Source organism: Tachyglossus aculeatus, chromosome X5 (genome assembly GCF_015852505.1).
Source record: "Tachyglossus aculeatus isolate mTacAcu1 chromosome X5, mTacAcu1.pri, whole genome shotgun sequence".
NCBI lineage: Eukaryota > Metazoa > Chordata > Mammalia > Monotremata > Tachyglossidae > Tachyglossus > Tachyglossus aculeatus.
The window spans coordinates 643,482-669,405 of NC_052097.1; the positions used below are offsets into that span (position 1 = coordinate 643,482).

Below are 25,924 nucleotides of genomic sequence, written 5' to 3' on the forward strand. Positions count from 1 at the left end.
CTGCCCTGTCCTCCGGCCTGGCTTCGTCCTTGGCGGGGAAGGGACCGGACGGCTCGGTCCGGGCTGACAGAAACTCTTTAGCCTCCCCCTGGACGGCCCCTTTAAACCGGTGGGGAAGGCGGGGACCCAAGCCACCGGGGGCCACACCCTGTCCGGAGCCAGTCGCAGGCCGGAGAGGCGGGGGAAGGGGCGGGCACGGCCACAAGAAACGCCCGCTTCACCTCCCGCCTCTTTGCCCCCGCCCGGACCCCCGCCTCAACGATCACAATCCCGGGCCCGCGAACCACCTCTGCGTGTTCCCCACGTGTGCGTGTGTGCCTGTCCGTGTGGATGCACGCGAGGGAATGCACGGGAGTGGGATTGCCTCCCTCTGCCCATCCGCCAAACTAGCTCTCTTCCTCCCTTCAAGGCCCTACTGAGAGCTCACCTCCTCCAGGAGGCCTTCCCACACTGAGCCCCTTCCTTCCTCTCCCCCTCGTCCCCCTCTCCATCCCCCCATCTTACCTCCTTCCCTTCCCCACGGCACCTGTATATATGTATATATGTTTGTACATATTTATTACTCTATTTATTTTACTTGTACATATCTACTCTATTTTGTTAGTATGTTTGGTTTTGTTCTCTGTCTCCCCCTTTTAGACTGTGAGCCCACTGTTGGGTAGGGACTATATGTTGCCAACTTGTACTTCCCAAGCGCTTAGTCCAGTGCTCTGCACACAGTAAGCACTCAATAAATACGATTGATTGATTGATTGATTGATTGATTGCGGTGGCACGCTTGCATAGGCGCGTGTTGTGGCTTGGTGTTTCTTCCCGGGTCCGTAGTTTTCCACCTCTATTGGGGTCCGCGGTGTCCGAGCGTCTCTCTGTGGATTTGCAGTTAGGGCTGGGTGTCTGGGTGGGAAACTGTGAGTGGACTGTATGTTAATAATAATAATAATGATGGTACTTGTTAAGCGCTTACTATGTGCAAGTTCTAAACGCTGGGGGATACAAGGTGATGAGATTGTCCCACGTGGGGCTCGCAGTTTTAATCCCCATTTTACAGATGAGGTAACTGAGGCAGAGAGAATAATAATAATAATAATGGCATTTATTAAGCGCTTACTATGTGCAAAGTACTGTTCTAAGCGCTGGGGAGGTTACAAGGTGATCAGTTTGTCCCACAGCGGGCTCACAGTCTTCATTCCCATTTTACAGATGAGGTAACAGACCCAGAGAAGTGAAGTGACTTGCCCAAAGTCACACAGCTGACAAGTGGCGGAGGCGGGATTTGAACCCATGACCTCTGACTCCAAAGCCCATGCTCTTTCCACGGAGCCACGCTGCAATGGTGAGTGTGGGGATGTGGCTTTAAGCCTGGGTGTGTACCCGTGTGTTGGTGGATGTGTCAGTGTAAATGTGTAGAGGAGCAGTATGGCGAAGTGGATAGAGTGGATAGGCTTGTAATCCCGGCCCCGCCACGGCTCCTGTTTGGCCCTGGGCAAGTCACTTTTAACTTCTCTGTGCCTCAGTTACCTCATCTGTAAAATGAGGATGAAGACTGTGAGCCATATGCAGGGCAGGGACTGTGTCCAGCCCGATTTGCTTGTACCCACCCCAGCGCTTAGTCCAGTGCCTGGCACATAGTAGGCGCTTAACAAATACCATAACAATAATAATAATAATAATAATTATTATTATTATTATTTATATCTATGGGAGTAGAACTGTGAGTGTGGGATTGTGGCTGGGTAACCATGAGTGTGGTTGTGGGTGAAATACCAGATATAGGAAGGTATTTGTGGCCAAGTGAATTTCGTGGCTGCCATTGGATCTAACTTTGTCTAATTAATATCTGTGAAAAGAAAGTATCGGATAGACAGATAGTTGTGAAGAATTACAGATTCAGCGTGCTGCATACGCTCCAAGGCTCGTCCAACCCACAACTCTCTCCCCAACAGCGACGGAGGTTCATTCATGCATCCAATCGTATTTATTGAGCACATGCTGTGTGCAGAGCACTGTACTTTGGCGCTTGGGAAGTACAAATCGGCAACATATAGGGACGGCTCCTACCCACCAACGGGAGGTCCCAGGCAGCTTGACCAATCGAGTCGTGGTTGTTCCCCTGGACGGACATCGAGTCTCGGGGTCTGCAGAGCGGCGCCTCCCTCCCCCCAAACCGCATCTGCTAGGGTGAAATCCTGCCCGGCCGGGGGGGAGTGGGGAGCAGAGAGCGGCCGGCTCGGGACCGGTACAGCCCTGGGACTCTTCCTCCCTCGAATGCTTGGAAATCCTTGAAATTCCAGCAGAAATTGGAGCAGCCCGGCCGCACATTTTGTAATTTTTGTAGAATGATAAGTGCTTGTTGGGAGCTGAAGGCCCCGGTGGATACAGGATAATAGGGTCAGATACAGTTCCTCACCCACGCAAGGCTCACAGGCCAAGAAGGAGGGAAAGCAGAGGTCTTTTCTCCATTTTACAGATGGAGGCCCCGAGAAGTTAAGTGTCTTGCCTTACGGTCACACAGCAAGCCGATGACAAAGCCGAGCCTAAAACCCTGGTCTCCTGACTCTCTAGCCCGTGCTCTCTCTGTCCACCAGGCCACACTGCTTTATTGTGGTTGCTAATTACTTCTGTAGTTTTATGTTTCCCATTGTTTCTTTCCCTGGGACTCTGTCATCTGTCCCACCCCCTTTTTGAATTAGAGCGGGACTATGGGCAAGGGATCATATCTGACATTATCGTTGTATCTTGCCCCAGCAGCCAGCACAAAATAAGTCAAAAATGGAGTCAGTAAATAGGGGTTGCTATATGCGGGTCGGGCCCCAATCCCGTTCTTTGGCACCTGCCACGGGTGCAGACAGCCCCTCCCCAGCACCGTCGGTTGACAAATACCGACAAGTTCAAGATGTTCCCGCTGTTCAAGTGACTTGTAATTGGAGAAGCAGGGGGGGGGGGGGGCGGAGTTTTAAAATTATTTCTGGTTTGGCAGCATGATCTTCCCAGCAAACGCGGAGCACAGCCACTGCTTCTTTACTTTCGGATAGGGAGGGGGGTGACCAGCTCGGCCCCTAACTGAAGGTCCAGGACCTCTGGGTGTTAGCTTGGGTTTGCCCAGGACGGGAAAGTGGCTCCAGGGACTTAGAGACATCGAAGCTCGGAGCTGTTTCGACCCAGTCACAGCCCGCCTGCACCGTCCCGTTAGGGGTCTTGGTCGCGCTTGGACCAGCTTTTCACCTGAAGGAATCAAATTGGGGATTTTAGCCGTTCAATCAATCAATCAATCATATTTATTGAGCGCTTACTGTGTGCAGTGCGTTGTACTAAGTACTTGAGAGAGTGCGGTAGAACAGAGTTGAGGGACTCGTTCCCTTCCCGCAGCGAATTTACAGTCTAGAGGACCGTTAAAATAAAGTGAAAGGATGAGAAACAAAAAAAAAAATCTGAGAAACAATGAGGTTCTTGTTCACGTATGGGGGGAGGATTTGAAAAGGGGGTGTTTGCTTGCCGTCCCACAGGGGACAAAAAATAGCACGTCTTTGCTGTTTTCAAACGCTTCTCCCTTCCCTCCCCTTCATTCCGCTCCTGGTTTCCCATTTCTCGCTTCCCCCTTTCGGTTTATTTGGAGATGTCTCCCTGTGCTTTGAAGAGCTTTTCTGAAATGAAGGAGGGCTCCCGCCCCACCTGCTTCAGCCTGGGTGTCGGAAAACAGTAAATTCTCGGTGAGCCCTGCCTGCCTTCTGCTGGCTGGGCCAGCATAGGAGAAGCAGCATGGCCTAGTGAAAAGAGCCCGGGCCTGGGAGTAAGGGGACCTGGGTTCTAATTCTGCTCTGCCACTTGTCTTCTGTGGGACCTCGGGCTAATAATAATAATAATAATGGTATTTATTATGCGCTTAGTATGTGCAAAGCACTTTTCTAAGCGCTGTGGAGGTTACACGGTGATTAGGTTGTCCCACGGGGGACTCACAGTCTTAATCCCCATTTTACAGATGAGGGAACTGAGGCACAGAGAAGTGAAGTGACTTGCCCTTAGTCACACAGCTGACGACTGGCTAATTACTTAACTGCTCTGTGCCTCGGTTTTCTCATCTGTAAAATGCAGATTGAAACTGTGATCCCCATGTGGAATATGGACTGTGCCCAACCTGGTATTTTGTATCTGCTCCCAATGCTTGGCACAGAGTAAGCGCTTAACAAATGTCATAAAAAAGGAGAATCACTCTCATGCTTAGGCCCAGGGAAAATCCTAGGTATTAGGATCTCCCAGGATGAGGATTAGGGTGGAAATTCCTCCCATTGCCCAAACTACAAACATCTTCTGGCAAAAAGGTAAAATTTGCACATTAGCCCATATCACCTGTCTGTCTTCGTTATGAACACGGCAAGTGAAGGCAGAAAATGTTAAATTCCCTTCTACTTAATCCGTGAACCCCCTATGGGACAGACACTGTGTCTGACCGATTCTCTTGTATCCACCCCCGTTTAGTTCAATGCTTAGCACATAATAAGTGCTTAACAAATACTGTTGTTATTATTATTATTAGAACCCCCTGCGGGATTTAGATAGATCTGTGAGTCACTGGAATGGAGTCAGGAATGGAGAGAGGAGAATCAGGGGTGTTTGTCCTTCTTTGCTGGGTTACTCGGGGTGAGTCAGAGGTATTGATGGTCCATCCCTAATCATTAGGGTGAACATCCAGGAGGGCGACAAGCATACAGGTCCTACATGCATTGATGGAGTCCTGGGCTGGATAGGCCCTGGTGCTGAGCCAGAGGACATGGCTCAGGGGCCGATGTTCACGGCCAGGAGGCTCCTCGCCTACCCCAGGCCCGGTGGACCAGAACGCTACTTGCAAATTGCCAAGCTCCACTCTCAGATCAGCTTGCCAGCCAGTTGGGGGAAGAAGTCTTTCTGGGTGGTTATTTATAGCACCGTGGCCTAGTGGAAAGAGCATGGCCGGGGAAGTCAGAAGACCTGGGTTCTAATCCCAGCTCTGCCAGTTGCTCTAACAACTGCTTGCTGTGTGATTTAGGACAAGACCTTAACTTCTCTGTGCCTCAGTCTCCTCAACTGTAAAATGGAGAGTCAATACCTGTTCTCCCTCCTATTTAGACCACAAGCCCCATGCGGGACAGGGTCTGTGTCTAACCTAACTTGTACCTACATCACCGCTTAGAACTGTGGTTGACACAGAGTAAGCACTTAATAAATGCTATAAAGAAAGTCACAAACCCAGGGGATGGCGTGGCCCGAGGAGGCGAGGATTAACGATGCCTTGATAGAGTGTTAGGAGCCCAGAGCCCCGCTCAGACAGAAATCCCCAGCTGGGAGGGCTTCCCTTTCCTGCCCGCAGCTTCAGACCCTCAGAGCCTCTGCCACAGACCTGACCCTTGGCGAGGTGTCCGTCAGGGTTTGGGGGCTTGGGCAAGGGGCGGTGGAGAAACACTGTCCTGCCCAAAGTGGCCAGTGACATCACGGTTCTGGTGCACCTGCGCCTCGTGACCGGATGGCATCGTGCACAGCTCGGGGACAGCCAAGTAGGGAGCCCGGAGGGGATGGGATGGCTCGATGTCCCCTTCCTTCCCTCCCTCCTCCCCGCAGTCCCGACTGGGACCCCTGTCTAAGTGGGAAACTGCCCCAGAGAGGGAGGTGGTGTGGACGAGGAACACCACCGCCTTACCGCTCCGAATCTGCCCTACTCCCATCCCGGCCTGTCCTCACCCCTGAATCAGGAGGCCAAAGGGAAAAGGAGTAGGTGGCGGGGAGGGCCTTGTCTGTCCTCCCTAGTGGGTTTGGCTAGGGCTCCGAATCCCTCTCCCCTCCCCTCTTCTGGCCCCTCTCCCTTTTCTCCGTCCCGCCCCTCTTCTCCCCTCTTCCTTTTCTCCCATACCGCCCTTCCCCTCGTCCCTCTCTCCTTCCCTCTTCTGGCCCCTCTCCCCTCCCATCTTGTTTCCCCTCTCCCTTTAATCCCGTCCCTGCCCTCCTCTCCCCTCTCCTCTCCTGGCCCCTCTTCCTTCTCTCAGGCCCCCCTCCTCCCCTCCTCTCTCCCCTTCTGGCCCTTCTCCCACTTCTCCCGCCCCACCCGGCACCCTCCCCTCGCCTTGCCTCCCCCTGCGGCCTCCGGTCTCCAGGGTCCGGGGTCCTGCATATCCAGAAAACTGGGTTACCAAATTTTTGGTTGTGATAAACATTTAGGGGGTGTGCTATTTATATTTAAGTCACTATGTATATATGTTTGTACATATTTATTACTCTATTTATTTGGCTTGTACATATTTATTCTGTTTATTTTATTTTGTTAATACGCAGCGTGGCTCAGTGGAAAGAGCCCGGGCTTTGGAGTCAGAGGTCATGGGTTCGAATCCCGACTCTGCCAATTGTCAGCTGCGTGACTTTGGGCAAGTCACTTAACTTCTCTGGGCCTCAATCAATCAATCAATCGTATTTATTGAGCGCTTACTGTGTGCAGAGCACTGTACTAAGCGCTTGGGAAGTACAAGTTGGCAACACATAGAGACAGTCCCTACCCAACAGTACGCTCACGGTCTAGAATCAATCAGTCAATCAATCGTATTTATTGAGCGCTTACTGTGTGCAGAGCACTATACTAAGCGCTTCGGAAGTACAAGTTGGCAACATGTAGAGACAGTCCCTACCCAACAGTGGGCTCACAGTCTAAAAGGGGGAGACAGAGAACAAAACCAAACACACTAACAAAATAAAATAAATAGAATAGATTTGTACAAGTAAAATAAATAGGGTAATAAATATGTACAAACATATATACATATATACAGGTGAAGGGGAAGGGGCCTCAGTTCCCTCATCTGTAAAATGGGGATTAAGACTGCGAGCCCCCCGTGGGACAACCTGATCTCCTTGTAATCTCCCCACTTAGTACAGTGCTTTGCATATAGTAAGCGCTTAATAAATGCCATTATTATTATTATTATTATTATTATTATTATTATTATTATTATTGTTTTGTTGTCTGTCTCCCCCTTCTAGACTGTGAGCCCGCTGTTGGGTAGGGACCGTCTCTAGATGTTGCCAACTTGGACTTCCCAAGCGCTTAGTCCAGTGCTTTGCACACAGTAAGCGCTCAATAAATACGATTGAATGAATGAATGAATGGGTCCTGGGGCCGGGCGGCCTCCAACGGCTGACTCTGGCGCCCCCTGGAGGAATTTCATCTCCGCGCACGGTGGCGGCGGCCGAGAGGAGGCTGAGCCGGGGTCTCACGGCCGCAGCGGGCATCAATCAATCAATCAATCAATCAATCAATCAATCGTATTTATTGAGCGTTTACTGTGTGCAGGGCACTGTACTAAGCGCTTGGGAAGTCCAAGTTGGCAACATATAGAGACAGTCCCTACCCAACAGTGGGCGCACAGTCTAGAAGGGGGAGACAGAGAACAAAACCAAACATATTAACGAAATAAAATAAATAGAATAGATATGTACAAGTAAAATAAATAAATAAATAGAGTAATAAATATGTACAAACATAATATGTGCACTCCCCTGCGTTGGAATAAGCTCCCAGAGAAAACCGTCCTTGTCTTCATTCATTCATTCTTTTTTTTTTCGTGTTTATTGAGCGCTTACTGTGTGTAGAGCACTGTACTAAGCGCTTGGGAAGTACAAGTTGGCAACATATAGAGACGGTCCCTGCCCAACAGTGGGCTCACAGTCTAGAAGGGGGAGACAGAGAACAAAACCAAACATATTAAGAAAATAAAATAAATAGAATGGATATGTACAAGTAAAATAAATAAATAAATAGAGTAATAAATATGTACAAACATAATATGTGCACTCCCCTGCGTTGGAATAAGCTCCCAGAGAAAACCATCCTTGTTTTAATTCATTCATTCTTTTTTTTTTCGTGTTTATTGAGTACTTACTGTGTGCAGAGCACTGTACTAAGCGCTTGGGAAGTACAAGTTGGCAACATATAGAGAGGGTCCCTACCCAACAGTGGGCTTACAGTCTAGAAGTTCCCACCCTACCCTGCCAAGACTAACAAGGCCTTCGCCAACCCTCTTGGGGTTCTAGCCACGCCGCCCTGCCCTGCTGTGCAGTGCTCTGCACACAGCAAGGGCTCCATAAACACGATTGAATGAATCGAGTGCCTGAGCCTCTGCAGTTGTGGGACTTTTATGATTTGTCTCTCAGCTTTAATGCACTTTGTAAATTTCCCCTTAAAAGGTTCGGCGTAAATCATGCTTAAGGCCCAAACGCCGAAGAGAGCTGCCCGTAAACCCAACTGCCAGCAACAAGCCCCTAATATCAATCCTGCTGCCTTCCCCAAACTGGAATGGAGGCAAGGATTTCTTTTGTCACCAGAGAAGGGGTTCGGGATCTCCTTATAATAATAATTGTGGGGTTTCTTAAGCTCTGACTATGGGCCAAGCACTGAAATAATTAATAATAAAAACTGTGGTATTTGTTAAGCGCTTACTAGGTGCCAGGCACTGTACACAGCGATGGGGTAAATACAAGGTAATCAGGCCAGACACAGTACATGTACCACATGTCTCCCCCTTCTAGACTGTGAGCCCACTGTTGGGTAGGGACTGTCTCTATATGTTTCCAACTTGTACTTCCCAAGCACTTAGTACAGTGCTCTGCACACAGGAAGCGCTCAATAAATATGATTGAATGAATGAATGAATGAACATGGGGCTCACAGTCTCAACCCCCATTTTACAGATGAGGGAACTGAGGCGGAGAGAAGCCGAATGACTCACCCCAAACCACACAAGAGACAAGTGGCAGAGCTGGAACCAGAACCCAGGTCCTTCAGATTCCCAGGCCCATGCTCCATCCACTAAGTTACGCTGCTTCTAATAATCTTATTATGTGCTTACTATGTGCCAAGCACCATTCTAAGCGATGAGATAGCTACAAGACAATCAGGTCGGACACAGTCCCTGGCCCACCAGGAGCTCACAGGCCAAGTAGGAAGAAAAAACAAGTCTTGAATGCCCATTTGACAGATGAGTCCCAGAGAAGAGAAGCAGCGTTGCCTACTGAATAAAACCCGGGCATGGGAGTCAGAGGACCAGACCCCAGTCCCAGCTCTGCCACTCACCTGCTGAGCTACCCCAGGCCACCACCCAACCTCTTTGTGCCTCAGTTCCCCCAATGCAAAATGGAGACTCAATCCTTGTTCTCCCTCCTACCTAGTCCGTGATCCCCATGTTTAACAGGGACTTTATCCACCCCAATCAACTTGCATCCACCCAGTGCCCAGAATAGTGCCTGACACATTATAACTGTCTAACAAATGCCATTTAAAAAAGTCACTATACTAAATGATGGTGGAGATATAATATAATCAGGTACGATACAGTCCCTGTCCCATATGGAGCTCACAGTATAATTTTATATAATCCATGAGCAAGAAAGGGCACTGTTCCACCTGGCAGTGAGGTCTCCCTGAGGTTCTCTGGGATAGGGTGGGGACCCAGGGGCCGGTCCCTCCTGGGAGAAGAGGCCTCTGCTGCCCATGTGTCAGATGGGACTGACACTCGCACCCAGACCCTGCACTGATAGTCTTGTCCTTCCTGGGCCTGTTTCTATTTTCAGTCCCTCCCTTTGGTGTTTACTGAGCACTTCCTTTATGCAGCACACTGTACTAGAGGCTTGGGAGAGTACAGTGCAATGGGCAGACACGATCTCTGCTCTCAAGGATCTGACAGTCTAGTGGAGGAGGCAGACATTAAAATAAATTATGGGCAAGGGAAGTAACTGAGAATAAGGATATATTTGTAAGTGCTGCAGGTGTGGGAGTGGGGTTAGTACCTAAGTATTTAGAGGGTGGGACTAAGTGCATGCATGAGGCAGCAGGGAGGGAAAATAAAGTGGTATCCTGGTCTTCATTGAGAGAGCAGCCCCTCTCCAGCCTGTTGCCCGCCAGGCCAGTCTCTCCATGGCAGGAGTCTCCCCAAGACCCCCGACTCTAGCACATTGTCTGAGACCAGGCTTTACCAGGTCTCTGGACTGGCTATCCTGCCTCCCCAATGGCATGTGCCCCTTTCATTCACCTCCATCGACTGCTTGGGTATCCTCCTGACATCCAGTCTCTATGCACATCCCACCCAGCAGAGCTGTGTTGCTGAGCAAAAACTTCCATTCATTCATTCATTCGTATTTATTGAGTGCTTACTGTGTGCAGAGCATTGTGCAAAGAGCTTGAGATAATGCAATATAACAATAAAAAGATAAAATTCCTGCCCACAGCGAGCTTACTTGTGGCCTGATGCTGGATGATGTTCAGTGAATCTTGTGGGGTTGGGGAGGGAGGGGGTTCAGATCTGTTTCAATTATAACCCTCTTCTAGGATGTCACTCGGCAACAAGATCCAGCTAACACTGAGTGAGCACTGCTCACTTATGGATATTCCTAAGAGGGTCCCAGAGAGGGTCCCGTAGTTCAGGCAGTAAACAGGCATCTACGATCACTCCCCACCCTTGTAACCTTCTTGGGGGTAGGAGGAGGGCCAGTCAGAGCCAGGTCTGTCCTCCAGTGACAATGACATTCTCTTCGGGCAGGTGACAAAACCACTCTGAACACCATCAACCCGTTGCCCACATCTGGTACCTGATTGGGTGCTCCTTTTAGACAACATCTTTGTCAAAACACTCAGATCTGTCCAACTTCTATATACTTCCTCATGCAAAGGTAAAATGGGATGGTAGGGTGGCTGTGGACGGAGGGAGTCATCCAGGATCAGTGTGAGCAGCAGGGTTTAAAAGTTCTTATTTGTTCGTCTGACCGGGGCCCACACAGGGATTTCTTGGCCCTGGGGGAGCTACAGGTTAGGTAAATTCATTTCCTGTCCCGACTGTCAGGGTTGATCGCCGGGGATTTACTCCCTTGATCCTCCTCTCTCCCTCAGCATCCTTCCTCCTCTGCCCCCGGGCCTCCCTAAGCCTGGAGTGTTGCCAAGGTAGCTCTGCACACAGTAAACCCTTAATAAATACGATTGAATGAAGTTGCAGTACTTCAAGCATTCTCCCCCTTCTAGACTGTGAGCCCGCTGTTGGGTAGGGACCGTCTCTATATGTTGCCAACTTGTACTTCCCAAGCGCTTAGTACAGTGCTCTGCACACAGTAAGCGCTCAATAAATACGATTGAATGAATGAATGAATGAATGAATGATGGGATTCCGTCCCACGCCCCCTGCTGGGAACCTTATGAAATCGCACCCAACTGACGTTCTTTTGTGGGTTCATTCAATCGCATTTATTGAGCACTTACTGTGTGCAGAGCATTGTACTAAGCGCTTGGAAAGTACAATTCGGCAAAAGATAGAGACAATATAATAATTTTGGCATTTGTTAGGCGCTTACTATGCGCAGAGCACTGTTCTAAGCGCTGAGGGGCAATACAAGGTGATCAAGTTGTCCCACGGGGGGCTCACAGTCTTAATCCCCATTTCCCAGATGAGGCAACTGAGGCTCAGAGAAGTTAAGTGACTTGCCCAAGGCCACACAGCAGACATGTGGCGGAGTCGGGATTCGAACCCATGACCGCTGACTCCAAAGCGCGTGCTCTTTCCACTGAGCCACGCTAATCCCTACCCAAAAACGGGCTCACAATCTATAAAGGGGGAGACAGACTACAAAACAAAACAAGTAGACAGGCATCAATAGCACTGTTAAATGCTTACTAGGAGCCAAGCACTGTACTAAGCTTTGGGGGTATATACAATATAATCAGATTGGACAAAGTCCCTGTCCCCCATGAGGCTTCCAGCCAGTCAGTCAACTGTATTTTTTGAGGGCTTACTGTGTGCAAAGCACTATGCAGAGAAGCAGCGTGGCTCAGTGGAAAGAGCATGGGCTTTGGAGTCAGAGGTCATGGGTTCGAATTCTGACTCCAACACATTTTGGCTGTGTGACTTGGGCAAGTCACAACTTCTCTGAGCCTCAGTTACCTCATTTGTAAAATAGGGATTAAGACTGTGAGCCCCACGTGGGACAACCTGATCACCTTGTATCCCCCCCAGCACTTAGAACAGTGCTTTGCACATAGAAAGGCTTAACAAATGCCATTATTATTATTATTACTAAGCATTTTGGAGAGTACAATACAACAGACACATTCTCTGTCCACAGTGAATTTACAATCTAGAGGGGGGGAACAGACATTAATATAAATTCATTCATTCAATCGTATTTATTGAGCTCTTACTGTGTGCAGAGCACACAGTAAAATTACTGATATGTACATAAGTACTGTGGGGCTGGGTTGGGGGATGAATAAAGGGAGCAAGTCAGGGCGACACAGAAGAGAGTGGGAGAAGAGGAAAGGAGGCCTCTTGGTGTGCCTTGATGTGCCTTTGATTAGGCTTTGAAGAGGGGGAGGGTAACTGTCTTTTGGGTATGAGGAGGGAGGACACTCCAGGCCAAAGGCAGGACGTGGGCAAGGGGTTGGTGGCGAAATAGACAAGATGGAGATACAGTGAGAAGGTTAGAATTAGGAGAGCAAAGTGTGCGGGCTGGGTTGGAGTAGGAGAGTAGTGAAGTGAGACAGGAGGGGACAGGGTGATTTAGTGCTTTAAAGTCTTAGGGGGAGGGAGAACGTGTATTTAATCCCTATCTTACAGATGAAGAAAATTGTGGCACAGAGAAGTTAAGCAAACCACTGTCTCTCCAGCAGCCCCTTAGAACGGCTCACATCTCCAGGAAGCTGTGAGCTGTGGACTTGGCTTCGTGGCTCAGGTGTGAGTTGGAGATGTGGTTTCACGTGCATGGGACCTCTTTTGAGCAGTTTATTATCCCATCAATGGCATATTGATTGACAGCCTGTTTTCAGAGCACTGCTGTCATCACTTGGGAGAGTCGAACAGAGTTTGTAGACATGATACCCCCCTTCAAGGATCTCACTGTCCAGTGGGGAGGCAGGTGCTAAATTCAATTCCAGATGGGGTAGTAATACAGAATGTAAAATATGTACATAGTAATAATTATGGTATTTGTTAAGCATTTAATATGTGCCAAGCACTGTTTTAAGCAGTGGGGTAGATACAAGCAAATCAGGCTGGAGATAGTCTCTGTCCCACATGGGGCTGAAACTCTTAATCACCATTTTACAGATGAGGTAACTGAGGCACAGAGAAGAGACCTGCCCAAGGTTACACAGCAGACATGTGGCAGAGCCAGGATTAGAACCCAGGTCCTTCTGACTCCCAGGCCAATGCTCTATTCACTGAGCACTAAGGATGAGGTAGCTTTATCATCAATAGTATTAAGTGCTTACTATGTATAAAGCACATAGTACATATGGGGATGCGGTTGGGGCAGTTCATAATAATAATAATAATAATTATGGTATTTGTTAAGCGCTGACTATGTGCCAAGCACTGTTCTAAGTGCTGGGGGGATACAAGGTAATCAGCTTGTCCCACATGGGGCTCACAGTCTTAATCCCCATTTTACAGATGAGGTAACTGAGGCACAGAGAAGTTAAGTGGCTTGCCCAAGGTCACACAGCTGACAAGTGGCAGAGTCGGCATTAGAACTCATGACCTCTGACTCCCAAGCCCCTGCTCTTTCCACTTAGCCACGGTGCTTCATTCATTCAATCATATTTACTGAGCGCTTATTGTGTGCAGAGCATTGTACTAAGCCCTTTGGAAAGTACAACTGCTTCCACTGTGAATGAATGCTTTTCTTTCCAGTAATGGCTTACGCCATTACTAAGTACCCACAAGCATCATATTTTACCTAACAGAAAAACACATTTTCAAAATAATGGCCTACTGGAGTAGCTGGGGTGGGCTGAAGCGACAGGAGTGGGGAAGGGAAGGAGATGTGAACTCAGAAGGGTCTTGTAGACGGGGATAGGGGTGGTCTGGCAGACCTTGAGGACCCTGGGACCCGTGTATCAAGTGTAAAGTCCCCAAATTATTTCTTTCACTCAGCAACAACGTCCCAAAAGGCCCACTCGTCAACCCCAGCCCGTTCTGCAGCCCACACTTCTTGCCCTACAAAATACCAGCCTGGGCACCTCTCAGGTTATTTGGTAGTTGGTACTTTGCATAACTCCCTTCTCTACTCTGCGCTCCCTTATCCTTCCCTGCGATGCCCTCCCTCACCCTCCCTGCCTCTGCCCTGCTCTGTCCTGCCTGCCTTCCCCTGCCCTGCCCTGTTTTGCCCTTCCCCCCTCTGCCCTCCCTGCCCTCTCCTGCCCTGCCCCCAACTGCTGTTTTGGGTAGAAGCTTTCTTGCCACTTCTCAGGTAAATCCATGCATAATAAGTAGAGGCAATTCTGTTTGCATAATAAGCTATTTTCTTGCACAGAAGGAGAAACATTTCACCGCCATAGAGAAAGCTGAAATTATGAATTCATTTTCATCCCCTTTGATTTATGCAAAAATGATACATCAATGCAGAACCTCAATGCTTGGGGCGTGCAGACCCAGGCTGAGTGGGGAGGGTGGGAGCAGGGGAGTAGGCCAGCCCAGCCCCAGGGAACTGTGGGCTGGAATGGCAGGCTGGGGAATTGGTTGGTACGGATTCAAACTCTGCCTCAGTCACCCTAAGGAATGAAATCACTGACCCTAACCCCCTTCTTCCCCCGCCATGGGCGAGTTACCACCTGTCCTGTTCCTGCTCCGTTAGACCCTCATAAGGGTTACTGTTCATGTTGTTAATGGTATTTGTTAAGCGCTTACTATGTGCTAGGCACTGTACTAAGTGCTGGGGTAGGTATGAGATAATCAGGTTGGGATTCACAGTATTAATACTCATTTGACAGATGAGGGAACTGAGGTCCAGAGAAGTAAAGTGATTTACCCAAGGTCACACAGTAGACAAGTGGAGGAACCAGGATTGGAACGTAGGTCCTTCTGAATTCCAGGCCCACATTCTATCTTTTAGGTGCGCTGCTTCTCTCTCGTCTGTCCAAGCCAGCACTCTCCTCTGGCAAAACTTTTTACAGTTCCCATGGCCTGGAGCATCAAACAGAAACTCCCAATCAATCAGTCATATTTATTGAGCATTTACTGGGTACAGAGCACTATACTAAGTGCTTGGGCGAGTACAATATACCACAGTGGCTTCCACGCTCTCCCTCAGCTGTCTCCCTCTTCCACATCTTCTAGACTGTGAGCCCACTGTTGGGTAGGGACTGTCTCTATATGTTGCCAGTTTGTACTTCCCAAGCGCTTAGTACAGTGCTCTGCACACAGTAAGCGCTCAATAAATATGATTGATGATGATGATGACATCTGCTCTCTGCTCCCTCTACACCCCAGCTTGCACTCCTCACTCCTCCCAACTTCACTTCCTAGCTGTCCCTTACTCTCAACTCGACTCTCACGTCCTTCCCTCTTTAAACCCTCTGAACCATGTCCCTCCCTTATGTCCCCAGACTCTGTTCCTAAGCCTCCTCCTCCAGGAGCCTTTCCCTGTTGTCCCAACTTCTTGATCCTGTATCTCCAACAGTCACTCATAGCACATGTAAATATCTGTGATTCTACACATGATAGACACCTACCTCAACTTCATACACACAGTAGTGGTCTAGTAGAGTGTACAGCATGTAGTAGGTGCCCAAAACAGCACCGTGCAAGAGTAGGCACCCAGTCCAGTACCCTGCAGTTCTCTCCCTGGAATCCCTCTGACCTGCACTTCACTGTTCATTTTTTGCCACTGGGCCAGTCAATGCCCCTCAATGCCAGGGTCAATGCCAGGTCACTGCCTGGGTCAATGCCAGCGCACTGGTGCTGTAGGTCTCTCCACCCCTTCAAAGCCTTATTGAAGACACATCTCCTCCAAGTGCCCTTCCCTGACTAAGCTCTCCTTTCTCTTCTCCCACTCCCTTCTTTGCCACCCTATCTTGCTCCCTTTTGTTCATTCCCCCCTCCCAGGCCCACAGCACTTATGTACATATCTGTAATTTATTTCTATTAATGTCTGTCTCCCCCTCTAGACTGTTTATTTCTATTAATGTCTGTCTCCCCCTCTAGACTGTAAGCTTGTTGTGGGAAGGAAATGTCTCTGTTTTTATATTTACTCTCCCAAGCACTTAGTAGAGTGCTCTGCATACAGTAAGCTGTCAATCAATACGATCGACTGACTGGCTGCCGGCACCAGACATCTCCTGGTCCGGGGATGGCAGGTCCCTCCAGAACCCCACTGCCTTGGCCTCTGGCCCCTCGGCCTGTGGCTAAAGGTGTCGTCACTTAAAGCCACCATAAGTTGGCTTTAAGGGAAAACGGGGCTGAAGTCACCGTCACCTAATTATAATTATATTGCTATTGCTATTATAATAGCAATAATAATTGTTGTATTTGTTAAGCACTTACTATGTGCCAGGCATTGTTCTAAGCGCTGGGGTGAATACAAGCAATTCGAGTTGGACACAGTCCCTTCCCCACAGTACCTGTATATATGTATATATGTTTGTACATATTTATTACTCTATTTATTTATTTATTTATTTTACTTGTACATATCTATTCTATTTATTTTATTTTGTTAGTATGTTTGGTTTTGTTCTCTGTCTCCCCCTTTTAGACTGTGAGCCCACTGTTGGGTAGGGACTGTTTCTATGTGTTGCCAACTTGTACTTCCCAAGTGCTTAGTACAGTGATCTGCATACAGTAAGTGCTCAATGAATACGATTGATTGATTGATTGATTGATTTTACAGATGAGGTAACTGAGACCCAGAGAAGTGAAGTGATTTGCCCAAGGTCACACACTCTTCCCGCCCCGTTGGCTTCTCCTTTCTCTCTCAATCGGTCAGTCCATCAATGGTTTCTCATCCTTTTCCTCCCCTGCCTCCAGCTTTCAATTTCAGAACCTGAAACACATGTGACTTGCAGTGGAGTCTTCCCTTGTGGTAAGAGAAACCTCACCCGCAGAGAGAACCATAGCTCAGTGACTCCCTCCTGGTTGCCACCCCTCACCGAAGGAAAGTAGAGGTTAAGGGACTTCCCCAGGGCGGGACAGCAAATCATCCTGGGCGCTCCTGTTGTCTCCTGTGTGGAACACGGGCAAAGACAAGCCTCTCCGAAGCTCTCTACCGAATGGCTAATCACTCACCCCCTACTCTACTATGTCTTGCCTCCACATTAAAACGTGGAGGTTAATCAGGCTTTTAATTTCAGTAGTGGGAGGTCATTATCTTGTCACAAAATTGTATCCCAATTACTTCTTTTCTGTTCTATAGAATGAATTGAAAGCAGCACAAAACCCTGGAAGATCAAACAGTCCATCATAACCTCATTAAGTGCGATGGAGACCTGGTGCAATAAAAATATTTTCTCTACTACATCATCATTTAAAAGGTTTCTTCAGGCCAGTGAATGGAAACGGTCTCCCTAGGGCTGCTGTGAGGTTTAGGACGATGAGCTTCCCTCCCATGGGGGAGACAGGGGGCCACCAGAGAGCTGGGGGCTCTTCTCTTCTGAGAAGCAGCAAGGTCTAGTAATAGTAATGATGGCATTTGTTAAGCGCTTACTATGTGCAAAGCACTGTTCTAAGCACTGGGGGGGGGAATACAAGGTGATCAGGTTGTCCCACGTGGGGCTCACAGGCTTAACCCCCATTTTACAGATGAGGGAACTGAGGCTCAGAGAAGCTAAGTGACTTGCCCAAGGTCACACAGCAGACATGTGGCGGAGCGGAATTCGAATCCATGACCTCTGACTCCAAAGGCCGGGCTCTTTCCACTGAGCCACGCTGCTTCTTAGTGGAAAGAACACAGGCCTGGGAGTAAGAGGACCTGGGTTCTAACCCCAGCACTGCCATGTGCCTGCTGTGTAACCTTAGGCAAGTCACTTCTTTGTGCCTCAGTTCCCTCATCTGTAAAATGGGGATTAAGACTGTGACACCCTTGTGGAGCATGGACCGTGTCCAACCTGATTATCTTGTATCAACCCCAGTGCTTAGTACGATACCTGGTACATAGTAAGTGCTTAATCAATACCATTAATTAAGAAAGGGGGCTCCCTGGGGGCCCTGCCCCCTTGCCCATGTGCATCCTGACCTGGAAAGAATGATGATGATGATGATGGCATTTATTAAGCGCTTACTATGTGCAAAGCACTGTTCTAAGCACTGGGGTAGATACAAGGTAATCAAGTTGTCCCACGTGGGGCTCACAGACTTAATCCCCATTTTCCAGCTGAGGGAACTGAGGCCCAGAGAAGTGAAGTGACTTGCCCGAAGTCACACAGCTGACAAGTGGCGGAGCTGGGGTTTGAACCCATGACCTCTGACTCCAAAGCCCGAGCTCTTTCCACTGAGCCACGCTGCAGGTGGCAGCGTCCGATCTGCTTACCTGGATCTACTCCAGCTCTCTGCACAGGGCTTGGCACGTAGGGAGTGTTTTCTTCTTACTATAATTTTTAACAGTTACTATTATTTTAATAACTGTAAATGATTTCTCCCTCTCCCGCACTCATAACTCAGTATCTGACCCATGACTCATGTCCTTCATCCTTCCCTTTCCCTCAGAGCCACCTTTAAAAGCCACTTCCTCCAGGAAGCCTTCCCTGATTGAGCCCCCACCTTCATGGTCAAACCACCCCTCAGCCACTAAGCCTTCCCCTGCATAGTTATGTACATACTTTTGCTTTTATCATTTCTATCTCTGCTCTATTTTAGCTATTGTATAATCAGCTGTTTGTGCATTTGATAAGTTCCTTGAGGAGGGGGCCATGTCCTTTATTTTTCTTGGAAGAAATGCCCAGTACAGCACTCCGTGCACGGTAATAATAATGATGGTATTTGTTAAGCACCTACTACGTGCAAAGCGCTGTTCTAAGCGATGTAGGCACCCACTACAGTGCTCTGCACTGATGCCACTGCCGCTTTCTCCCATAGACAGGCTGTGAGGTTCACTCTGTTCTGGGGCCAGGATTTACGGGTAAATTGTTACCAATATAAAAAGGAAATGGGGGTGGGGGGCGGGGGAGGTGGTGGCAGTGTAGTGGGAAAAACAAAAACTTAAGCTGGCTTTATGGGAAAACGGGGATGGGGTTGTGATGGGGGCTTGAGATGGGGGGCAGGGCTGCTGTCCTTTCTGTTTCTCCAGTATATATCATGCAATTTCAGCTGTCCCACCCGCAGACGGTCTCCTCAGTGCCTCCGAAACGTCTCCCCGGCATCTCATTGCCCTCCTGTCTTCCTCCAGCCACTCATTATCTCTCAACCGTCCCTCTTGTCTGCTTCTCTCCCAGCGATCCACGTGTCCTCATTTAGCAGTTTCAGAAGCCAAAGAGAAACGTTGCAAATGATGTTAAATATGATTAATATCTTGAATTCCTTGAAATATGACATGCATGAGTTACAATGAAACCGCTTTTATTTCTCCATGAAATGCTTTTGCATAATGAGAAAGAAAATGTCCTCCCTGCCCTAATCAGGTCTGACAGTTCCTGGACTCCCAAATACTTTTATTTATGGCATTATTTATTTCGCCTCAAATAAATGGAAAACAAACAGGCTGAGATGTGAGAAATCTCTGGCGGAGAGTGGGTGGGGGAGGGCAAGAGGGGGACAGAGGACCGGCCTTGGGGGGCTAGGGGCTCAGAGGGCCCAATCTTGAGCCCACTGTTGGCTAAGGACTGTCTCTCTATGTTGCCAACTTGTACTTCCCAAGCGCTTAGTACAGTACTCTGCACACAGTAAGCGCTAAATAAATACGACTGAATGAATGAATGAATGAGACTGGCAGAGAGAGGGAGGGAGGGAGGGAGGCAGGCAAGCAGGCCACCGACTGGCAGGATTGGCAGCCCACCGACTGGCAAGATGGGCAGCCCCGGGCCGAGGAAATGGCCTGGGGATTAGGTGTCGACCAATCAATCAATCAATCAATCAATCGTATTTATTGAGCGCTTACTGTGTGCAGAGCACTGTACTAAGCGCTTGGGAAGTACAAGTTGGCAACATATAGAGACAGTCACTACCCAACAGTGGGCTCACCAGGACGGGACAGCCGCTTCACAGAAGGCTGGGTGCATTCTGAGAGAAGCAGCATGGACTGGGAGTCGGGAGGCCTGGGTTCTAGACCTAGCTCTGGGTAAATCACTTCACTTCTCGGAACCTGTTTCCTCATCTGCAAAATGGGGATGAAATATCATTTTTCCCTCCCTCCTTTGGAGTGTCAGCTCCATGTGGGCTAGGAACCGGGTCTGAGCTGCATATACTGCATCTACCCCAGGGCTTAGTACATTGCTTAACACAGGGTAAACGCTGAACAAATACCACAGTTAAAGCCTCACCCCAGGTTGAAGCGCTGCAGGGGGAGTTCAGCAGTGTTCGTGGGAGGCTTCACTCTTTCATAATAATGGTACTTGTTAAGCACATACTATGTGCCAAGTATGCCAAGTATGCCAAGTACATAGTATGTGCCAAGCACTGTTCTAGACGCTGGGGAAGATACAAGGTAATCAGGTTGGACAGTAGTCCCTATCCCATCAGGGGGCTCAAAGTTTGAGTTGGATTTAATTCCCATTTTACAGATGAGGTAACTGAGGCACAGAGAAGTGACTTGCCCAAGGTCACACAGCAGACACGTGGCTGAGCTGGGATTAAAACCTGGCCTGTGATCATGCTGTGCCTCCCCTCATTCCCACTCACTCCTCGGAATCAGGAGAGTTGGGACTACAAGGCCGACCTCGTGAGTGACACCCTGCCCTCAGCATGCTACAAGCTGTGTACCCGAGCAGGGACGACAGTGGGGGCTAAAGATAGGTTTGGGCAGCCAGCTGGTTGCAGGGAAGAAGGGAGGGGGGATCTCAACCCTTGTACTGCTTTGATGCCTTTATCATCAAAGTACTTTCCCACCTTTTACCCCCCCTTCATCTTTATTTGTTCGTTTTTGCAGACAGGAAAAAAAATTGAGGTCCAGAGAGATTAAGCAAGTTGGCTACTATAACACATCAGGTCACTGGCAAGGCCAGGATCGAAGTGCAAGCGTGGGTAGTTGGTTCAGCCCTGACCGTTTGGGGGGTGTCCACCCCCGGCTGGGGAGATGGGGAGGGTCTCAGGGGGGCAGCTGACTGAGGCCCATCTAATAATAATAATAATAATAATAATAATAATAATAATAATAATAATAATAATAATAATAACAGCATTTGTTAAGCGCTTATTTTGTTCCACTACACAAAGGGCTGGGGGTGCTTCAAGCAAATGGAGGTGGACACAGTCCCTGTCCCACGTGGGGCTCACAGTCTCAATCCCCATTTTACAGATGAGGTAACTGGGGCACAGAGAAGTGAAGTGAGTTGCCCACGGTCACACAGCAGACAAGTGGCGGATCTGGAATTAGAACCCAGGTCCTTCTGCCTGCCAGGCCCGTGCTGCTTCTCTTCTGAGGGGGACAGGGATGGCCTGGGGGGGAAGCAGGATCCGAGAGGGGGTCGACCCCCACCCCCTCTCCTCCCGCTCCAATCAATCAATCAATCAATCAATCGTATTTATTGAGCGCTTACCGTGTGCAGAGCACTGTACTAAGCGCTTGGGAAGTACAAGTCGGCAACACATAGAGACAGTCCCTACCCAACAGCGGGCTCACAGGGTTCCGCGAGTTCCCCCCCTTGCCACCTCCCCGTGCCGGTGTCTCCCTTGCCTGGTTGGGGGCATCTCCCGCAGCCCCAGGCGATGTCCCAGACTCTGAGCGTGCCCTCCGGGCGCAGGGTACTTGTTTTATTCATTTTACTTGTACATATTCTATTTTGTTAATATGTTTTGCTTTGTTCTCCGTCTCCCCCTTCTAGACTGTGAGCCCACTGTTGGGTAGGGACCGTCTCTCTATGTTGCCAACTTGGACTTCCCAGGTGCTTAGTCCAGTGCTCTGCACACAGTAAGCACTCAATAAATACGATGGATTGATTGATTGATTTTATTTTGTTAATATGTTTTGTTGTCTGTCTCCCCCTTCTAGGCTGTAAGTCCACTGTTGGGTAGGTACCGTCTCTCTAGGTTGCCAACTTGGACTTCCCAGGCGCTTAGTCCAGTGCTCTGCACACAGTAAGCGCTCAATCAATCAATCAATCAATCAATCGTATTTATTGAGCGCTTACTGTGTGCAGAGCACTGGACTAAGCGCTTGGGAAGTACAAGTCGGCAACACATAGAGACAGTCCCTACCCAACAGTGGGCTCACAGTCTAGAAGGGGGAGACAGAGAACAAAACCAAACATACTAACAAAATAAAATAAATAGAAAAAACATGGAATGCTTCACGAATTTGCGTGTCATTTTGATTGATTGATTGATTGATTGTTTTTATTTTAATATATTTTGGTGTCTGTCTCCCCCTTCTAGACTGTGAGCCCACTGTTGGGTAGGGACCGTCTCTCTATGTTGCCAACTTGGACTTCCCAGGCACTTAGTCCAGTGCTCTGCACACAGTAAGCGCTCAATCAATCAATCAATCAATCAGTCGTATTTATTGAGCGCTTACTGTGTGCAGAGCACTGGACTAAGCGCTTGGGAAGTACAAGTCGGCAACACATAGAGACAGTCCCTACCCAACAGTGGGCTCAGTCTAGAAGGGGGAGACAGAGAACAAAACCAAACATACTAACAAAATAAAATAAACAGAAAAAACATGGAACGCTTCACAAAATATGTTTGTACATATTTATTACTTGTTTGTACATATTTATTACTCTATTTATTTATTTATTTATTTGACCTGTACATATCTATTCTATTTATTTTATTTTGTTAGCATGTTTGTTTTTGTTCTCTGTCTCCCCCTTTGAGACTGTGAGCCCACTGTTGGGTAGGGACTGTCTCTGTATGTTGCCAACTTGGACTTCCCAAGCACTTCGTCCAGTGCTCTGCACACAGTAAGCGCTCAATAAATACGATGGATTGATTGATTGATTGATTTTATTTTGTTGATATGTTTTGTTGTCTGTCTCCCCCTTCTAGACTGTGAGCCCGCTGTTGGGTAGGGACCGCCTCTCTGTGTTGCCAACTTGGACTTCCCAGGCGCTTAATCCAGTGCTCTGCACACAGTAAGCGCTCGATCAATCAATCAATCAATCGTATTTATTGAGTGCTTACTGTGTGCAGGGCACTGGACTAAGCACCTGGGAAGTACAAGTTGGCAACACATAGAGACAGTCCCTACCCAACAGTGGGCTCACAGTCTAGAAGGGGGAGACAGAGAACAAAACCAAACATACTACCAAAATAAAATAAATAGAAAAAATATGGAACACTTCACGAAATGTTTGTACATATTTATTACTCTATTTACTTTACCTGTACATATCTATTCTATTTATTTTATTTTGTTAGCATGTTTGGTTTTGTTCTCTGTCTCCCCCTTTTAGACTGTGAGCCCACTGTTGGGTAGGGACTGTCTCTGTATGTTGCCAACTTGGACTTCCCAAGCACTTCGTCCAGTGCTCTGCACACAGTAAGCGCTCAATAAATACGATGGATTGATTGATTGATTTTATTCAAACATGTTTTGTTCTCTGTCTCCCCCTTCTAGACTGTGAGCCCACTGTTGGGTAGGGACTGTCTCTGTATGTTGCCAACTTGGACTTCCCAAGTGCTTTGTCCAGTGCTCTGCACACAGTAAGCGCTCAATAAAGACGATGGATTGACTGAGTTTATTCAAATATGTTTTGTTGTCTGTCTCCCCCTTCTAGACTGTGAGCCCGCTGTTGGGTAGGGACTGTCTCTCTATGTTGCCAACTTGGACTTCCCAGGCGCTTAGTCCAGTGCCCTGCACACAGTAAGTGCTCAATAAATACGATTGATTGATTGATTGATTGATTTTATTTTGTTGATATGTTTTGTTGTCTGTCTCCCCCTTCTAGACTGTGAGCCCGCTGTTGGGTAGGGACCGCCTCTCTGTGTTGCCAACTTGGACTTCCCAGGCGCTTAGTCCAGTGCCCTGCACACAGTAAGTGCTCAATAAATACGATTTATTGATTGATTGAGTGATTGATTTTATTTTGTTGATATGTTTTGTTGTCTGTCTCCCCCTTCTAGACAGCCCGCTGTTGGGTAGGGACCGCCTCTCTGTGTTGCCAACTTGGACTTCCCAGGCGCTTAGTCCAGTGCTCTGCACACAGTAAGCGCTCAATAAATATGATTGATGATGATGATTGATTGATTTTATTCAAATATGTTTTGTTGTCTGTCTCCCCCTTCTAGACTGTGAGCCCGCTGTTGGGTAGGGACCGCCTCTCTGTGTTGCCAACTTGGATTTCCCAGGCGCTTAGTCCAGTGCCCTGCGCACAGTAAGTGCTCAATAAATACGATTGATTGATTGATTGATTGATTGATTTTATTTTGTTGATATGATTTGTTGTCTGTCTCCCCCTTCTAGACTGTGAGCCCGCTGTTGGGTAGGGACCACCTCTCCGTGTTGCCAACTTGGACTTCCCAGGCGCTTAGTCCAGTGCCCTGCTCACAGTAAGCGCTCAATAAATACGATTGATTGATTGAGTGAGTGATTGATTTTATTTTGTTGATATGTTTTGTTGTCTGTCTCCCCCTTCTAGACTGTGAGCCCGCTGTTGGGTAGGGACCGCCTCTCTGTGTTGCCAACTTGGATTTCCCAGGCGCTTAGTCCAGTGCTCTGCATACAGTAAGCGCTCAATAAATACGATTGATTGATTGAGTGAGTGATTGATTTTATTTTGTTAATATGTTTTGTTGTTTGTCGATTGATTTTATTCAAATATGTTTTGTTGTCTGTCTCCCCCTCCTAGACTGTGAGCCCGCTGTTGGGTAGGGACCGCCTCTCCGTGTTGCCCACTTGGACTTCCCAGGCGCTTAGTCCAGTGCCCGGCACACAGTAAGCGCTCGATAAATACGACTGAATGAATGAATGCTGAATGAATGAATGGGCACCAGCCGTCACCGCCCCCGCCCCGCGCCCTCCAGGCATTGGCGGGGCCGCCTGTCAGTCGCGGCCGGCGCGGCGGGAGCTGCCCGCCCGTGCCAGGCGCCCTGCCAGCCCCGTGCCCCCCGGTGGAGGCGGAGGAGGAGGAGGTTGGGGAGCCGCGGCGGGATGGAGGCGGAGGACGGGCCCAGCCTGCCCAAGCTGTACCGGCAGCGCAGCCCGTTCAGCCTTCTCAGGAGCTTCCCGCACCGGAGAGCCGCGCCCGGGCCCCGCTTCGACCGGGCCCAGCCCTTCCCGCCGCCCTTCCCGCCCGGCCGCGTCGCTCCCACCCCGTGCCCCGGCCTCCCGAGGACCGTCGGCTCCTCCGGATCCTCCGCAAGGGGCGGCCCCAGCCCGGAGGGCACCGGCGCGGGCACCGGAGCGGGCACCGGCGCGGACACCGGCGGGCTGGAGCTCAGCGCAGGTGCCAACTCCAAACGGGAACTTCTCTCCGGGACCAGAGGGATGGAGGGCTGGACGGGTGGGGAGGGGCCAGCGGGATAATAATAATAATAATCCCCCTTTTAGACTGTGAGCCCACTGTTGGGTAGGGACTGTCTCTCTAGGTTGCCAACTTGGACTTCCCAAGCGCTTAGTACAGTGCTCTGCACCTAGTAAGCGCTCAATAAATACGATGGATGATGATGACTGTCTCTATATGTTCATCATCATCCATCGTATTTATTGAGCGCTTACTAGGTGCAGAGCACCGGACCGAGCGCTTGGGAAGTCCAAATTGGCAACCTAGAGAGACGGTCCCTACCCAACAGTGGGCTCACAGTCTAAAAGGGGGAGACGGAGAACAAAACCAAACGTACTAACGAAATAAAATAGATAGAATAGATAGGTACAAGTAAAATAAATAAATAAATAGAGTAATAAATATGTAGAAACATATATACATCTATACAGGTGCTGTGGGGAAGGGAAGGAGGTAAGATGGGGGGATGGAGAGGGGGACGAGGGGGAGAGGAAGGAAGGGGCTCAGTCTGGGAAGGCCTCCCGGAGGAGGCCAACTTGTACTTCCCAAGCGCTTAGTACAGTG

The 25,924-nt window shown here is 48.9% G+C and overlaps 1 protein-coding gene across 1 annotated transcript in view; it reads left to right on the forward strand.

The window, feature by feature from the left end:
* The first annotated feature begins 4,765 nt into the window (after positions 1–4,765).
* BEND4 (BEN domain containing 4) overlaps positions 4,766–25,924 on the forward strand; it is a 39,297-nt gene continuing 18,138 nt past the window's right edge. The window contains exons 1-7 of the mRNA XM_038769114.1: positions 4,766–4,880; positions 5,398–5,525; positions 8,200–8,314; positions 10,548–10,592; positions 10,895–10,945; positions 15,377–15,437; positions 24,882–25,303. Of these exons, the coding sequence (XP_038625042.1) occupies positions 4,766–4,880; positions 5,398–5,525; positions 8,200–8,314; positions 10,548–10,592; positions 10,895–10,945; positions 15,377–15,437; positions 24,882–25,303 (937 nt within the window). The remainder of the gene's footprint in view (positions 4,881–5,397; positions 5,526–8,199; positions 8,315–10,547; positions 10,593–10,894; positions 10,946–15,376; positions 15,438–24,881; positions 25,304–25,924) is intronic.